A 13,935-nucleotide genomic window follows, 5' to 3' on the forward strand; every position below is an offset into this window, starting at 1 on the left:
TTAGTAGCAGAGCTACTGCAAGCGATTTTTAGAGCTGCAAATCCATTTATCCTTCGCTGAAATTTCCGCGTCTCATGGAGAGAGCACGTCATTGTTGCTTAGCAAAGACAGACGCCTCATGAGCGCTTCTGCCCGAGCGCTTTGGAAAGGAGGAGAAAGACGTGCTTAGCGTTTTCCACGCGTTTTTAGGAGCGATATGTGAACGGCCCCTAAGGCGCTCGCTCACTCAGCACGCGCTGAAGGCTCGTTGCAAAATGTCTAATGCATTTAACAGACCAGAAATATAAGATCCTAAAATAACCAACAGGTCTGGTGTTTGGGTTGGATTCCCTGTAAGCTATAGTGTCTAAATGCTGCAGGGATAGTTTGCTGCGTGCATGTTTCTCCTTTTTTTCGTCTTTTCCCAGATAGTACTGACGCATATATCCCAGATATTCCCGCTGGTGTTTTTTTTTTTTTTTTTTTTTTTTTTTTTTATTCCCGCTGGTGTACCCTGTCATGTTGCAGATGCGACATACCGTTGTTTTTTTATCCACCACTCTCTTGCCATCACCATTATAGCTTAAAGGGAATCCAAAGTGCACCCAAACACCAGACCTGTTGGTTATTGGGGGATCTTCTCATTTCTAGTCTGTTAAACGCATTGGCTATTTTGCAACGAGCCTTCAGCGCGTACTGAGTGAGCGAGCGCCTGCTGAGTAGCCTAACATAAACATATAAGATGGTGTTTTTTTCTTCTTCGGGAGTGTCAGGGGCGTTGCCTGTTACGTTGTTTGGGTTATTGGGCTACCTTGTTGAACGCATATCATTATATTTCTATCTCTCTCTTTTTTTTTTTTTTTTTTCCAAATATAATTAATTACTCCAACGAACCGTTCGGTATACATAATGCGTACCGCGTACCGAACCGAAAGCGTCGTACCGAACGGTTCAATACGAATACGCGTATCGTTACACCCCTAATATATATATATATACACACTACTTTCTGTGCTACTACTTTCTTATCTACATAATTTTTTGGCTTGTCTTTATTAGGGAGTTTTTGATCTGTATTGTCTGCACCTGCACCTTTAACAGTAAACAGTTAAGCGTGATAACATTTATGTTAGACTGTTACTGTATGTACCCTAACTCCTAACCCCAACCTTATGCTTGATGTTTTAAGGTAAACTTCTGTAAGATGAGTTATGCAGTCATTCTCAGGAAAAGCTAAGGGTTATTGCACTGAAGATACATTTTTGTTATATATCTTGTGTACTGAAAAATAATCCGATTTGTTAAGGAAAATTCTTAAAGGGTTAGTTCAGCCAATAATCAAAATTATAATTATGAGCTTAATTTTGATTACTGGGTGAACTAACCCTTAAACATTTACACTCACATACAGGAGACGCCAAAAAATATTTTTTAAAAGTCAATATCTAAAACTTTTTTTGCTCCAAACTTTCATGTTTAATTCAATGTGCTTGTCATTTCTTGGTAACTATTTATGAAATTTACTAGCAATTTCTGATTGAAAATTGTTTCACAACCGAATATTTTTCAGTCTAACAAATCATTAAACACTCAATAAGATGGTTTCATTCATTAATTTAAAAAAGAGGTGCTAACCATGACATATTCTGTGTAAACTATTGTGTTAATAAATTAAATAAGAACTTATCAGTAAAGTAAATACCAAAATAAGCCTATTGGCATGCTGAAATCATTAAGACTAGCTTTCAAATAAAACAGTTTTTAGTTGTAGGTAAAAAATGGATTTTGCATATTCAAGTAATAAAGAGATATCACATAACCGTATAATAATCTGGAACCTCATAACTGAACAACATTGTGACTCTTGTCAAATAATTTACATTTATTCCATTTTCTTTTCGAATGCATTTATGCACTTTATAAACGGTGTGTATCTGTGTTCACTCAGAGGGGTGTTTCTCTGCAGTGCTCATGCGTTTCTCTGTATCCAGAACCAGCATTTGCTCCAGAGCGTTCATCGATCATTACACACAAATAAATTGCTTACCTTCTGATCTGGCTTCAAAGAAAATAGTGTTTAAGTCTTTCTTTGGTACTTTAGGTAGACCTCTCATGTAGTTTTTGGCCTGTTTGGGTGGATGCAGAAAACACACATGCATCAATTTTGCAATTGCATGTCTGCATGTTTGTGCATGCAATTAATTTTCCTGTGTTTTTTATTATTTGTTATACACACACATCTTGGCTCTGTAGTTTATGATGAAATCTGGTGCTGGTGTTCCTGTGATTTTCATGATCTCTCACTGCTGGTCCCGATCTACAAGTCTATGTCAAGGATTCAGTGATACAATACTGAAACAGTACAGTTAACACAGACTTTATCTGTTTGATAACTTGTTCACAAGTCAAGAACAACATAATATCAGTCAGCTAATCATCAAAGTCGCTAGAACATGTGAAAGGAGAAATTATCATTCAGTTACATTGCAAAAAACATTGCACTTTAAAAAGTGGCCTTCCAAGCAACATGTCCACCATTATGCAGCCCACTGACCAGATATCAACTAAAACAGAAAAAGAGTTCAGTCGTCGAACCAGCTGTTGAAAAGTTCTTACTTCAGTTGGAATTTAAAGTTCTCAAGATACAATTCCGTCATCTGCGATTTTACTAACAAAATTTCTTCTGGTTGGAGGCTTCCATAAATATTTCGTTTTTACGTAGAGCTATGTTATTCAGTTTCATGGTGCAATGCAGAAATATTTAGTAGAGCATGTGTTGTAACTCGGTGCCCCTTTACCTCAAAAAATAGGCTAAGTTGTAATTTAAACACAGCTAGTGCAACCGGCCCCATGACCCCAGTCCTACAGGGACATCTAGTGGTTAGACGATGTAATAGCTACATTTATTTGTACTATTGTATAGTGTTTCTCACTTGTAGTGCATCCAGTTGAGGATAACCTCTGGTGCTCTGTACCAGCGGGTCACAACATAACCTGTCATCTCTGAATCTGCCTGATGTGCAAGTCCAAAATCCAAAATCTGCACACAAAAGTTACCGTTTTTACACTTATCCAGCTCTTTAGGAAAGCTGATGTATACACTCATTTAAATTGTTCTATAGACAGAGTTGTTTTAATACCTTCAACTGACAGTCCTGGTTCACTGCCAGATTTCCTGGTTAGAGATCCTGAAGAACGACAAACAAAGTAGACATTTACAATAAGCACAAGACTAATACATATAAATCTAAGGTAGTAAAAATGCTTCTAATTATTATATATAGCCTGAAACAAAAGTGCACACCTCCAGACATTTTCTCAGTCATTACAAAAGAGATAGACAGAAGTTAAATAAACGTCAGGGAACGTCACCCACAAGTCGACCCTCTGTGCATCTATCTAAACTCTCCGAGGTCACTTACCCTGTGAATGATCCCGGCTGAATGAATGTACTGTGGAAACAGAGCACGAGCGAGAGATTCATAGATTTCACAAAGTTATAAAGGACAGAGTACTTCACAGATGTGATTGTGTGTATATCTGTGCCTAACCTTCAGACCCCTCAGTATCTGATAGACCAGAAACTGCACCCTGTCCTCCGATAGTCTCTGCATCTTCATCAGCTTTCCCAAATCAATGCCCATAAACGGCATCACCCGGTAACTAAGAGAAAAGGACATTAGCTGCTGTTTCATTGTTGGTCTGTGATGACAGAACTTAAAACAATTGCTAATGATCTGAATTACATACTGTAGTAGTTTAGAGGAAAATCTAGATTTTTAGGTTGAAATCTCCTAAAATAGTGCATTAGAACTGAAAGAATTGACATACAAATCCTGAAATCTGTCCTACAATCTTTCCTACAATCCTTGAGAGTCGTAGCTCTCTGTAAACACGTTTGGAGAACAGTCTGGACTGGAACGGCCGGTGGAGCTTCTTGATGGCCACACGCACTCTCATCTCACGGTCAATGGCTGAACTTTGGAAATTTTGAGAAAAGTTCGAGCAATGTTTAACAATTGTGTCTATAACCATCTATGAGACCATTGCGAGGTTGAAGTCCCGTGGACATTGCATTGTCTCGTTGATTGCATTTTTAAACCTCTACGTCTGAACCTGAAGATGTGGTCAGGAAAGAGGTTGAGCACGTAGAGATAGCGTAATGCATTAGGTTCATTACTCAGTCTAAAACTTGAGCAACTTGGTCAAGTCAATAATCTATTAAAGCGGAAATTCTGTTGAAGACCAACACAATGTCTTTAATTCGGCAACTTCTGCTTGTTAAACGCAGACAGTGACATCAGCAGGGAGACCTCTTGTCTTGCAAAGGAAGAAAAGTTTACAGAGGTTTCACTCAGATAAGCCACGAAGCCTTTAGTTGAAGGAGAATTAAGAAAACAGATGGAAGTGCATGATGCAATTGAAAAAAATAAGGCCAATCTAAAAGCGTTCGTTGTGCATTCATTGCACAGCTCTCTTGAGAAATATCCTCCTTTAGTTACAGAGCCAGTAGACTAATTATATGTTTCATCATGTAAAGTAATTTTAACAGAATTAAACAAACACGATTTATGGGGGTTTGGGGCTCCAGAAAAAAAAAAAAACTTTAAGTACATCTACAGTACAGTTAAACAGAATTGTATACAATGTTTTAGCAGCCACAAAAGTTAACTTTACAAGTTAGTTTAAGTGCACTACTGTAGATAGACATCAGTTCATCAGCGGTAACCATAGCAACAGTACGCCGCACGAACAAAATTACTCCTATTTCTTATGAATTTGTAACACATTTAAAGGGGGGGTGAAATGCTATTTCATGCATACTGAGTTTTTTACACTGTTAAAGAGTTGGATTCCCATGCTAAACAGACCCGGGTTCGAGCCCCGCTCGTAGCGAGTCGTTGCTGCTGCTGCTCTCGTTCAGTTTCAGCCTCGGGATCTGATTATGGATCATAAATAAACGGCTGAATCTGACTGAATCTGACTGTAAGCCATGGTTTGTTTTGGATGATGGTTTTTCCCTCTAATGTCACAGTTTCCACATGCTCTCAACGCAAAAGCTTACTGGCGCTCGTGATTCTTTAGCTCCGCCCACACGTCACGCCTCCAGTCGGTCGTGTTTTTCCGGGAAAAATCGGTACAGACTATCTTTCTCTTATGAATATAATAAAACTAAAGACTTTTTGGAGTTATGAAGGATGCAGTACTATTATATAGGTACTCAAGATTAACAGGATATTGAGTGAAAACGAGCATTTCACCCCCCCCTTTAAATACAACAAGTGGGCTATACTACAACAATTGTATTAAGAAAGCTGTAAAGACGACTCTTTGCACCAAAATTCCAAAAACTACAGAACCAAAGTTCTTTTTGAAAATTGACCACTAAAATTATTAATTTGGACAAGGTAAATAATTATGAACTTTTATTAATATACAGGTAGGTTTCTTACCAGAACCAGACTGTTCCGTATGCTCCAGTTCCTATCTGAATAAGATCGCTGTACGGTTCTGTTTATATCCTGGCGATAAAATCATGCCCTGGTTCAGAGTGACATACTCGGAGAATGTTGAAAGATATGTCTTTCAAATGTGAAACTAACATTTTACGTTATTTATACGTTTACTCATTCTTTATCGTATATTTTGATAAAGAAACTCTTATAAAATGAGCGTAAACGGAGTGCAACTTGGAGAGCCCTGGTGGATTAAAGTTTCCACAATTATACATCCTGTTATCTTGTTAAGATTTTTATACTTTTTTTTTTATTAAAAGTGATGGTGAGGGGGTTGTGGATACATGCTTAGGGAATTGGCTTACTCTCAAAGGGAAAAAGACCAATCCAGTCCCAGTGAAACAGCTGAAGGCAGTTCTTGGCTTTGTTAAAGGCATGCAAGCAAGAGAGCATGAGGAGGGTGCAGATACACAAGAGCCAGATAACAGGACGTCCCGAACAACATCAGAGAAGTAACACTTTTACCAGTTTGTACCAAGTGCTTAGTATATTTTTCACACTGTACTCTACTGAAAGCAGAGCAGTTGTTGATAAGGTTAATTTACATAAAGTGTAAATGAAAGAAACCACACCCATTTATTTCCCCATTCAGCTTTAGAGGATGCTGACTAGTTTCATGACATCAAAGTAGCCATTCCAAAACATACATTGAGAAATATCTGTGACACTGTGTTAACCACTTCCTGAAATGCAGTTTCCTATTTTGAAAACACACACATATTCAGTCTGCAAACAACTGCTGCTGTTTATTTTACATATTGTGTAATTTCACTAAACAGGAGAAACATTCAGAATCCATCTCAAAAAAGAAAGAAATTCTATTTTACATAAAGAAAATCAGGATTGTTGATTTTTTTTTTATTATATGTAAAATATTTTTTCTTTGACATTGACATTTTCATAAATTCTTGTTGCTTATATTTCTAAAATCGTCTATATTTTACATTTTTAAAAATTAAAGGCAGTACAGCAAATATATTCATTATTGTTGTTATTGATTGACTGATTTGCATATAGCCTCGCAGATAAAAAAGAGTAAAGACGGATTATGTAACTGATTCAGTTTTATGCAGACTTTTTTTTACATTGATGCATATATGAACTTTTTAAGACACACATCCCACTCTATCCAATACTGTAAACATATTTTTCTCCTTCTCCTGCTTCGTTTGTTTTGGTCTCATATAAAAGACACCATACCCTGCTTCACCTGTCTCACATCAAATATAAAAAAAACAAACAACATGCACCTTGTAATATTAATACATCGCCTTTGTTCAAACAATAGCGGTCGTGTTTTGCTCTTAATTAAGTGTGTGTGAACACACACCCACATACAGGAAGGGCGTCATGCCTTGGAAATAAACAGTCATTGTCTCTGGTTGGACTGCAAGCTGTTCATACAGTATGTCCACCAGTCCTGTAGTTTGAACGTTTGAAAGACAGACAGTGGTGAAGGTGGCATCCTCCTGGATTGTAGTTATGCTCAGTTTTATTGTTCAACCTGAAGACTTTCAGGTTTATTGGGAGGATCTTTGAAATTGCTTACTTCCTCAAACACCAGCTCTGTGGAGAGAGAAAGAGAGAGTGGATTTTCACAGCCACCGAACAACTGCTAATATTGTTTAATAAAGTTAAATACAAGTTAATAATGTGTGACAGACAGATCAAAAGGTAAAGGTATCAATTTTGGCAGATCATGTTCACAATGATTTTCTGAATGAACAAATAGCTGAATCATGGTGGTGTTTTAGTGTACGTTTACAACCTTTAATCCAAACAAAAGCAGTGTAAGATTTCCTCTCACCCTTCCACTCATCCAGCGTGCGATCCTTGCTCTCGGGGGTCTGATCATACGGAGGCGCCTCGGGTTCGTCGTCAGGATCGTGGTATTGGGAAAAGTACGGATGACACAGAGCTTCGCTGGCTGAGATCCTCCCGTCACAGTCTAACACCAGCATTTTTTTTAACAGATCAACCGCTAAAGTCAAAGAGGGCAAACAGGGATGGGGAAGATAAATAGATTTAATTTGACTATTTCTATTTTTAAGTACTGTTTAAAAATCTAAACTTTTTTGTTTTTTTTTTGTTTTTGTTTTTGCAGAATTGATTGTAATTGAAGGATGATAACTTTTTAAAGTTGTAAAAATTATTCAAAATGTAAGAGAATAGCAGCATTTAGACCACAACTAACAATGATACAAAAGAACAATGTCATTGGAACTTTCAGAATGGTTTTCCCAGCTAAATAATGATAAAAACATTGACAGCCAGTCAGAATCCACCACCACAATATCATTGAAACATTCAGAACTTTTTTCCCCCAGTTGATGAAACATTGAAACATTGATAGATCAAGAAAACATCAAAGAGCTTAAGCTTTAAAAGTGGCAGACTGAATATGGCGTGTGTGGGACTAATACAAGTATCCTTCATAATGTGAGCAGGCCTTTAGTCTTACCCAGAGGATTTGCTCCTCTAAATATCTTCTCCAGGTCCTGCTGAGGCATGTGTGGAAGAGACTGGATGTACTTCTGAGCCTTGATGGATAATACCAAAAAATAAGGTTTAAATTTCAGACAAACTGTCATCAACAGCTAGACATTGTTAGTATAGTTATAAATTAAACCAATAAATGAACACTCACATGTTCGGAAGATATCTTCTTCAAAACGTCAGGTGTAGGAGTGCCTACAACCTCCATGATTCTCTTGAGCTGATCTATATCTGAACAAATTATGTCAAAGATTCTGTAACAGTTTAGAGGTTTGAGCTGAAAGTCTGACTATAAGAAAGCCTGGAATAGAGAAATAGCCATCTGATGCCTCCATCTTTGGAAATTGATTCCTAGTTCCTTACATTCAGTTTCTGTAACTTAATTTGAACCACTTAGGCTACGCTTCCCACACCTGCCTTTACAGGAAGCAAGACTCACTCAAAAACCACACACAAACACACTAAGAGGAGGTTTAAGTGGCTTTTGTGAAGAAAGGATACAATCATTGCCAGGAAACAAAACCTTGCCTTTCAGAAGTTCACCCATGATGCATCCGACAGACCAGATATCCACTGTAAAACAGATTGAATCATATTTGATCAGCCAGTTGCACCGATTATAAAGTGCAGATCTATCTATCTAGTCAAAAACACAAGAATTGAAGGTTTATGCTTGTTTTACCTGTCTGGTTGTAATGCATCCAGTTGAGCATGATCTCAGGAGCTCGGTACCAACGAGTCGCCACGTAACCCGTCATCTCATCATCTGTCTGCCTGGCTAATCCAAAATCCAGGATCTGAAAGTTTAGATTAAAAAATACAAATTAACAAAAAAAAATGCACTGTGGCAATTCAGTTATTTTGTGTGGATAGACTGCAAAAAAATCAAAACGGGAGTTTTTTCTGACCCTGAGTTCACAATCTTCATTCACCGCTACATTGCTTGGCTTTAAGTCCTGCAAACATGCATACAAATCAAAATTTGTTTGAAATGTGTAATAATGATGAATGAAGTGTTAAAAGGAACAAGACTCCAGTGGCCTATAAAATGGACACTAAACAAAAACTGAGAAGGAGGAAAAGCACTCACTCTGTGGATCAGGCCAGCTGAATGGATGTACTGTTTGTGAGAGAAAACAGAAAGTTGAGCCTTTAGAAGAAACTTAGTAAAAGAGGCACAGAGGCAGAAAAAACAGTTTGCGTCTGCAATTCAGAACTGATTCTGACATCTGAACTGAAAGTGTACCTTAAGGCCCCGGAGAAGCTGATAAATGAGGAATTGTACATGTTCATCTGAAAGTCTCTGAAATTTGACAATGTTGTTGAGATCCGCTCCCATCAGGTTGGTCACAAGATATCTAGAGAGACAGAGACAGTCTTAGCTTATAGCCGATTTAGTCCATTTAAATCATCACGCACTTGCAAATAAAAAATAATATTTTTTGATAATTGGTTGACTGCAATTGCAGATGATTTTAATCAAACCAAAAGTACCATTTTAGTTTTACAAACATCATAAAAGCTATTTTATGCATTCACAAATGAAGATATAGTGACCGGACAGACACTCACACCTCATTGAATTCTTCAAGAGAAGCTGCTGGAGTGAAAACATCCAGCAGTCCGATAACCTGGATTACAGAAACAAAAAAACAAAAACAAAAAAATGAGTGAGGCTTTGCTGTTTGAACAGACCTAACAATTTCGATTCAGATGTTTGATGACTGTCTAGGAGTTGTACTAGTTATATTTGTGCATTACTGGGTTTTTGGTATTTGTTTGCATGTGTTTTCGGGGGACTTACATTCTCATGTTTCATGTGTTTGAGGAGTCTCAGTTCTCTGTACGTTCTCCTGCTGTGGATGAGGGACTGGAAAGGCCTGGAGAGCTTCTTGACGGCCACTTTCTGACGAAGGCACACATCATATGCTGAGCTAGAGAGTTAATCAGACAAACGCAATATTAAACACACTCTGATTGAAAGCAGCCACACACACTCTTAAATTCTTTATTGAAACAAATTTGCTCCTCTAAATATCTTCTCCAGGTCCTGCTGAGGCATGTGTGGAAGCTACTGGATGTACTTCTGAGCCTAGATGGATAATACCAAAAAATAAGGTTTGTTGAAGACAAAAGCACCCAACCCCCATTTGGGATGCTCCTATTCCCTGTTTCAACCCCTCCACACACCCCAGGTCTGCCCTGCCCCCTTTCTTCTTCTTCAAAAAAGAAAAATCTGCTATGCTGTGAAGAAGTTAAATAATCACCCAATAGAAAAGGGCTTAACATGAACAATGCAAATGCACAGCTCATTTGAGTAAGAAGGTGTTTGTGGAGTCTCTGTGTGTGTGTGTGTGTGTGTGTGTGTGTGTGTGTGTGTGTGTGTGTGTGTGTGTGTGTGTGTGTGTGTGTGTGTGTGTGTGTGTGTGTGTGTGTGTGTGTGTGTGTGTGTGTGTGTGTGTGTGTGTGTGCGTGTGTGTGTGTGTGTGTGATGGAGAGAGATTCCTGTGGAATAAAATGATGGACATCAACAGGGTCTGAATAAGGGAAGATTGTTCTAGTTGTAGAGCTTTAATACTGAACAAATGTGTCAATCTGAATACCTGAAATAAAAATATGAGCACTAATGAATTTGGATATTGTGACTAAATGACTATTGCATTGTTTTGCATGCTTTATTAAAGCACTATGGGTCCAGGCCTATTATTAAAAGAAAACATAACAATAGCTTAATCAGGCCTCTCATGTCAGATGACACACAGCAATGACTCTATAATCATATCCCCAGGATGTTAGAAATAGCTGAACCCATTTAACTCAACGTGGGATCCAATCAGCAGCAATTAAACCTTCAGTGTAAATCCATTGTTAGTGTTGTGCATCTTTTATTACAAATACTGAAATAATTAGGTCTCAGGTGGTCTTGAGGTGTTGCAGGGCATCTGCGTCACTAACAATGAAATGAGCTGCATCGCATCATTTTTCAGAGCTGGCAAACCTCCCAAATAAACGGGAAGAAACACTGGTAATAGCTTCTAAGACAGGACGACCATGTGATGCCCTCAAGCAATGCTCTCTGCTGGTGATTTTTTTCCCAGTTGCCTGTGGGTTTGGGATATTTGCTAGTTAGCTTTTATTTAGCATTGTCTACCACAGTGTCTTTCGGTACACTCATTTTAGTGTCTGCTAAAGCATACAAGACCTGAGAGCCTCGTTTAAAAAACAAAATAGAGCAGGATTGTGCACTGTTTAGTTCCCTATTTAGTGCTTTTGATGGAGTCACTGTTTTTGTGATTTTTATGCTCATTGCAATCAATGAAAATGAGAAATTTGTTTTATAGATCATTATTTATCTGTAAAATATTAATGATATAATGAAATAGTTTACTCAGAAATGAACATTTGAAAATGTACTCCAAGATGCAAATGAATTTGTTTTCTTGTTGGAACAGATTTGGAGAAATTTAGCACTACATCACTAGCTCAATAATGGATCCTCTTCAGTGAATGGGTGCCGTCAGAATGAGAGTCTAAACAGCTGATAAAAACATCACAATAATCCACATGACTCCAGACCATCAACTAACGCATTGCTGCATGTTTAAATAAATAAAACTTAGATTTCAAACAATTGCCTACAGATAAAACCCATGTCCTCTATCCAAAATATAGCTGTCTCCAGTGAAAAAGTTTGTCTCATTTAAATCAGGTGAAAAATATGCACAGATCAAGCACCATTTACATGCAAAACCAGTCCAAACCAGTTCTAAACAAATATGTGGGGGGATTTTAATGTGAGAGGAGATGGATGGACTTTTCCACTGTAGGATGTTATTATAAATTATGGACACATATTTTGGCCATAAAGCAGTGATTTAATGTTAAGACACCTTAATAATGGATTTGTTTCTAATTAACACACAGCTTCTTGCTTCACAATGCATTAACTAATTGATTCGTTATTGTGATGTTTTTATCAGCTCTTCGGACTCTTTTTCTGATGGCACCCATTCACTGCAGAGAATAAACTGAGCAAGCAATGCATGATATGGTACATTTCGTTAAATATGTTCTTATGAACAAACAAACTCATCTACTTTTTCGATAACCTGAGGGCGAGTAAATGTTAGCAAATTTTCATTTTTGAACTATACCTTTAAGTCATTGTTGGTTTCCTTTCGGTTAATAACTAATGAAGAATATTTTTATACCATCATGAGTCAGACTGATTTTGATCTGGCTCTCTAGACGAAGCTGTGGAACAATTGTGAAACATGGTCAGAAAAAAAAGTTGGGAAGAGGAAGAGAAACATGTTTACTTGCAAAATTAATTGAGCATATCATCTGGATGATTATGTAACTACTGCTGGTGCATCAAAATGATGTGACGTACTTCTATATAAACTGATTGACATCTTCAGAATATTTTTTAATTAGTACGGTGAAAATGGGAAGATGCTGAAGCCAGAAGCTGTGTCACCATGGCAACCGTTTCAGGGAGGCCTGAGGGATCTAATGTTGTAGCTCAGATGCAATGTAAGTCTCTCAGAATAAGTGCATTATGGCAGGATGAAATATCTGGACGTTCTCCCATACAGATGGGCGTCAGATGCTGATGGGGGTGTGGCACGGGTAAAACTGGAAGACAGTCTCACTCTAAGACTGGAAATGAATAGGCCTAGCATGTTGTCTACTAGAGCAATATTGTGGCACCAAATGGGCATGTTGGAAGGTGCTTTCAACAACCTAACTAAACATATCTACAGAATCAGAAGCCTTAGTATTTGGTCATTCTGTATAAAAACACAAATGTCATGACTACCTGAGATATACAGGAAATACTTGTTTACTTTTTAAATACATGCCTTGTGTTGTTGATAGATTGCCAGATACATACAGTTAATCAGCTTTTGTTCAGCATCACTAAGAAGAAGGCGTTTTTTTTTTTTTTTTTTTTTTTTTAATATACTGTTAATATCTCCAGACATACAGTCATTGTTGCTGAAGGAATGATTGACACATGTCAGTAAAAAAGGACCAGCAGCGTTTATCACAATATAAACGAATTTAAACAGCAATGCCAACAGATATTATTTTCAGTATGAAATGTTGGTTCTGTTTTGCTAAAGTGGTTTATTTTCTCTGTGGGAAAAGTAAGATTAATGTTTTTTCCGGATGTTGTTTTGTCAAGATGTATTCCTGCCTCACCCTCTCCTCTCTACGCCGCAAAATCTTACTACGACGAAGGTTCAGCTAATGAATATTAATTTGTCCATGCTGAACGCCCTAGTGTAATATTCATGAGTGACGCCTTCGGTTAAGGATTCGATAGCGGTAGAACGTCGGCGCATCAGCCAATCATCGGTTACGTCGTTAATATTCATAAGTCAAGCCTTCATCATAGTATCATTCATAAACTCGCCTGCTGGACTTACCATACTGAGCCAAATGCCCCCGATCCAACCGGTGTGAGATTCTGGTATCGTTCTGGCACCTCCCAGACAGTCTTGTTTAGTTCTTGCCTGTAGAATCCCGGTTTTGTCGACATCTCTTCCGTTTTAAAACGACGCTATTTGTTACTAAACTGTCAGTAAAACATGAACGCATCCGGCAGAGAGATATGCTTATGTGTGGAGGCAGCCGACTTAAGTCTTCTATTTGGCAGAAATGGGAGGAACCGTCTGTTTGTGTGTGTGTGTGTGTGTGTGTGTGTGTGTGTGTGTTTAAGAGAGAGGACAGAGATGGGGGGTGGGACAGCCGGTGGAAATAATTCATGTTAGGCTATTAAAATAAATAATATTAATAACAGCATCAGCACAATTTTTAGTTTTATAATTAGTGTTGTTTTGCTGATGTTTTTGGTACTAATAATAATAATATACATGTATACACCGTTATCATGACAAATCTAAAATGAACTATTATACTTTTACAAAAATAAATT

The 13,935-nt window shown here is 37.7% G+C and overlaps 1 protein-coding gene and 1 pseudogene across 1 annotated transcript; both read right to left on the reverse strand.

Moving 5' to 3' along the window:
- Positions 1-2,102: 2,102 nt before the first annotated feature.
- On the reverse strand, positions 2,103-3,945 carry LOC127956836 (mitogen-activated protein kinase 12-like; annotated as a pseudogene).
- A 2,270-nt stretch (positions 3,946-6,215) lies between these two features.
- On the reverse strand, positions 6,216-13,667 carry LOC127956834 (mitogen-activated protein kinase 11-like). Its single transcript, XM_052555064.1, has 12 exons — positions 13,427-13,667; positions 9,796-9,925; positions 9,564-9,622; positions 9,238-9,349; positions 9,082-9,111; positions 8,900-8,947; positions 8,674-8,788; positions 8,493-8,564; positions 8,143-8,222; positions 7,957-8,035; positions 7,303-7,476; positions 6,216-7,061 (listed from the first exon to the last, which is right to left on the reverse strand). Exons 1-12 carry the CDS (start codon positions 13,537-13,539, stop codon positions 6,988-6,990), a joined length of 1,086 nt encoding a protein of 361 aa, XP_052411024.1. The 5' UTR covers positions 13,540-13,667; the 3' UTR covers positions 6,216-6,987.
- Positions 13,668-13,935: the final 268 nt, after the last annotated feature.

The sequence above is a fragment of the Carassius gibelio genome, chromosome B4 (genome assembly GCF_023724105.1).
Source record: "Carassius gibelio isolate Cgi1373 ecotype wild population from Czech Republic chromosome B4, carGib1.2-hapl.c, whole genome shotgun sequence".
In the NCBI taxonomy this organism is placed as follows: domain Eukaryota; kingdom Metazoa; phylum Chordata; class Actinopteri; order Cypriniformes; family Cyprinidae; genus Carassius; species Carassius gibelio.

Coding starts and splice junctions, on each gene's coding strand:
- LOC127956834 (XM_052555064.1), bottom strand. CDS start 13,539: ATGTCGACAAAACCGGGATTCTACAGGCAAGAACTAAACAAGACTGTC. Junction 8,565..8,673: donor GATGCATTACAACCAGACAG/GTAAAACAAGCA, acceptor TCTGTTTTACAG/TGGATATCTGGTCTGTCGGA. Junction 8,223..8,492: donor TTTGTTTCCTGGCAATGATT/GTATCCTTTCTT, acceptor TAATTTGTTCAG/ATATAGATCAGCTCAAGAGA.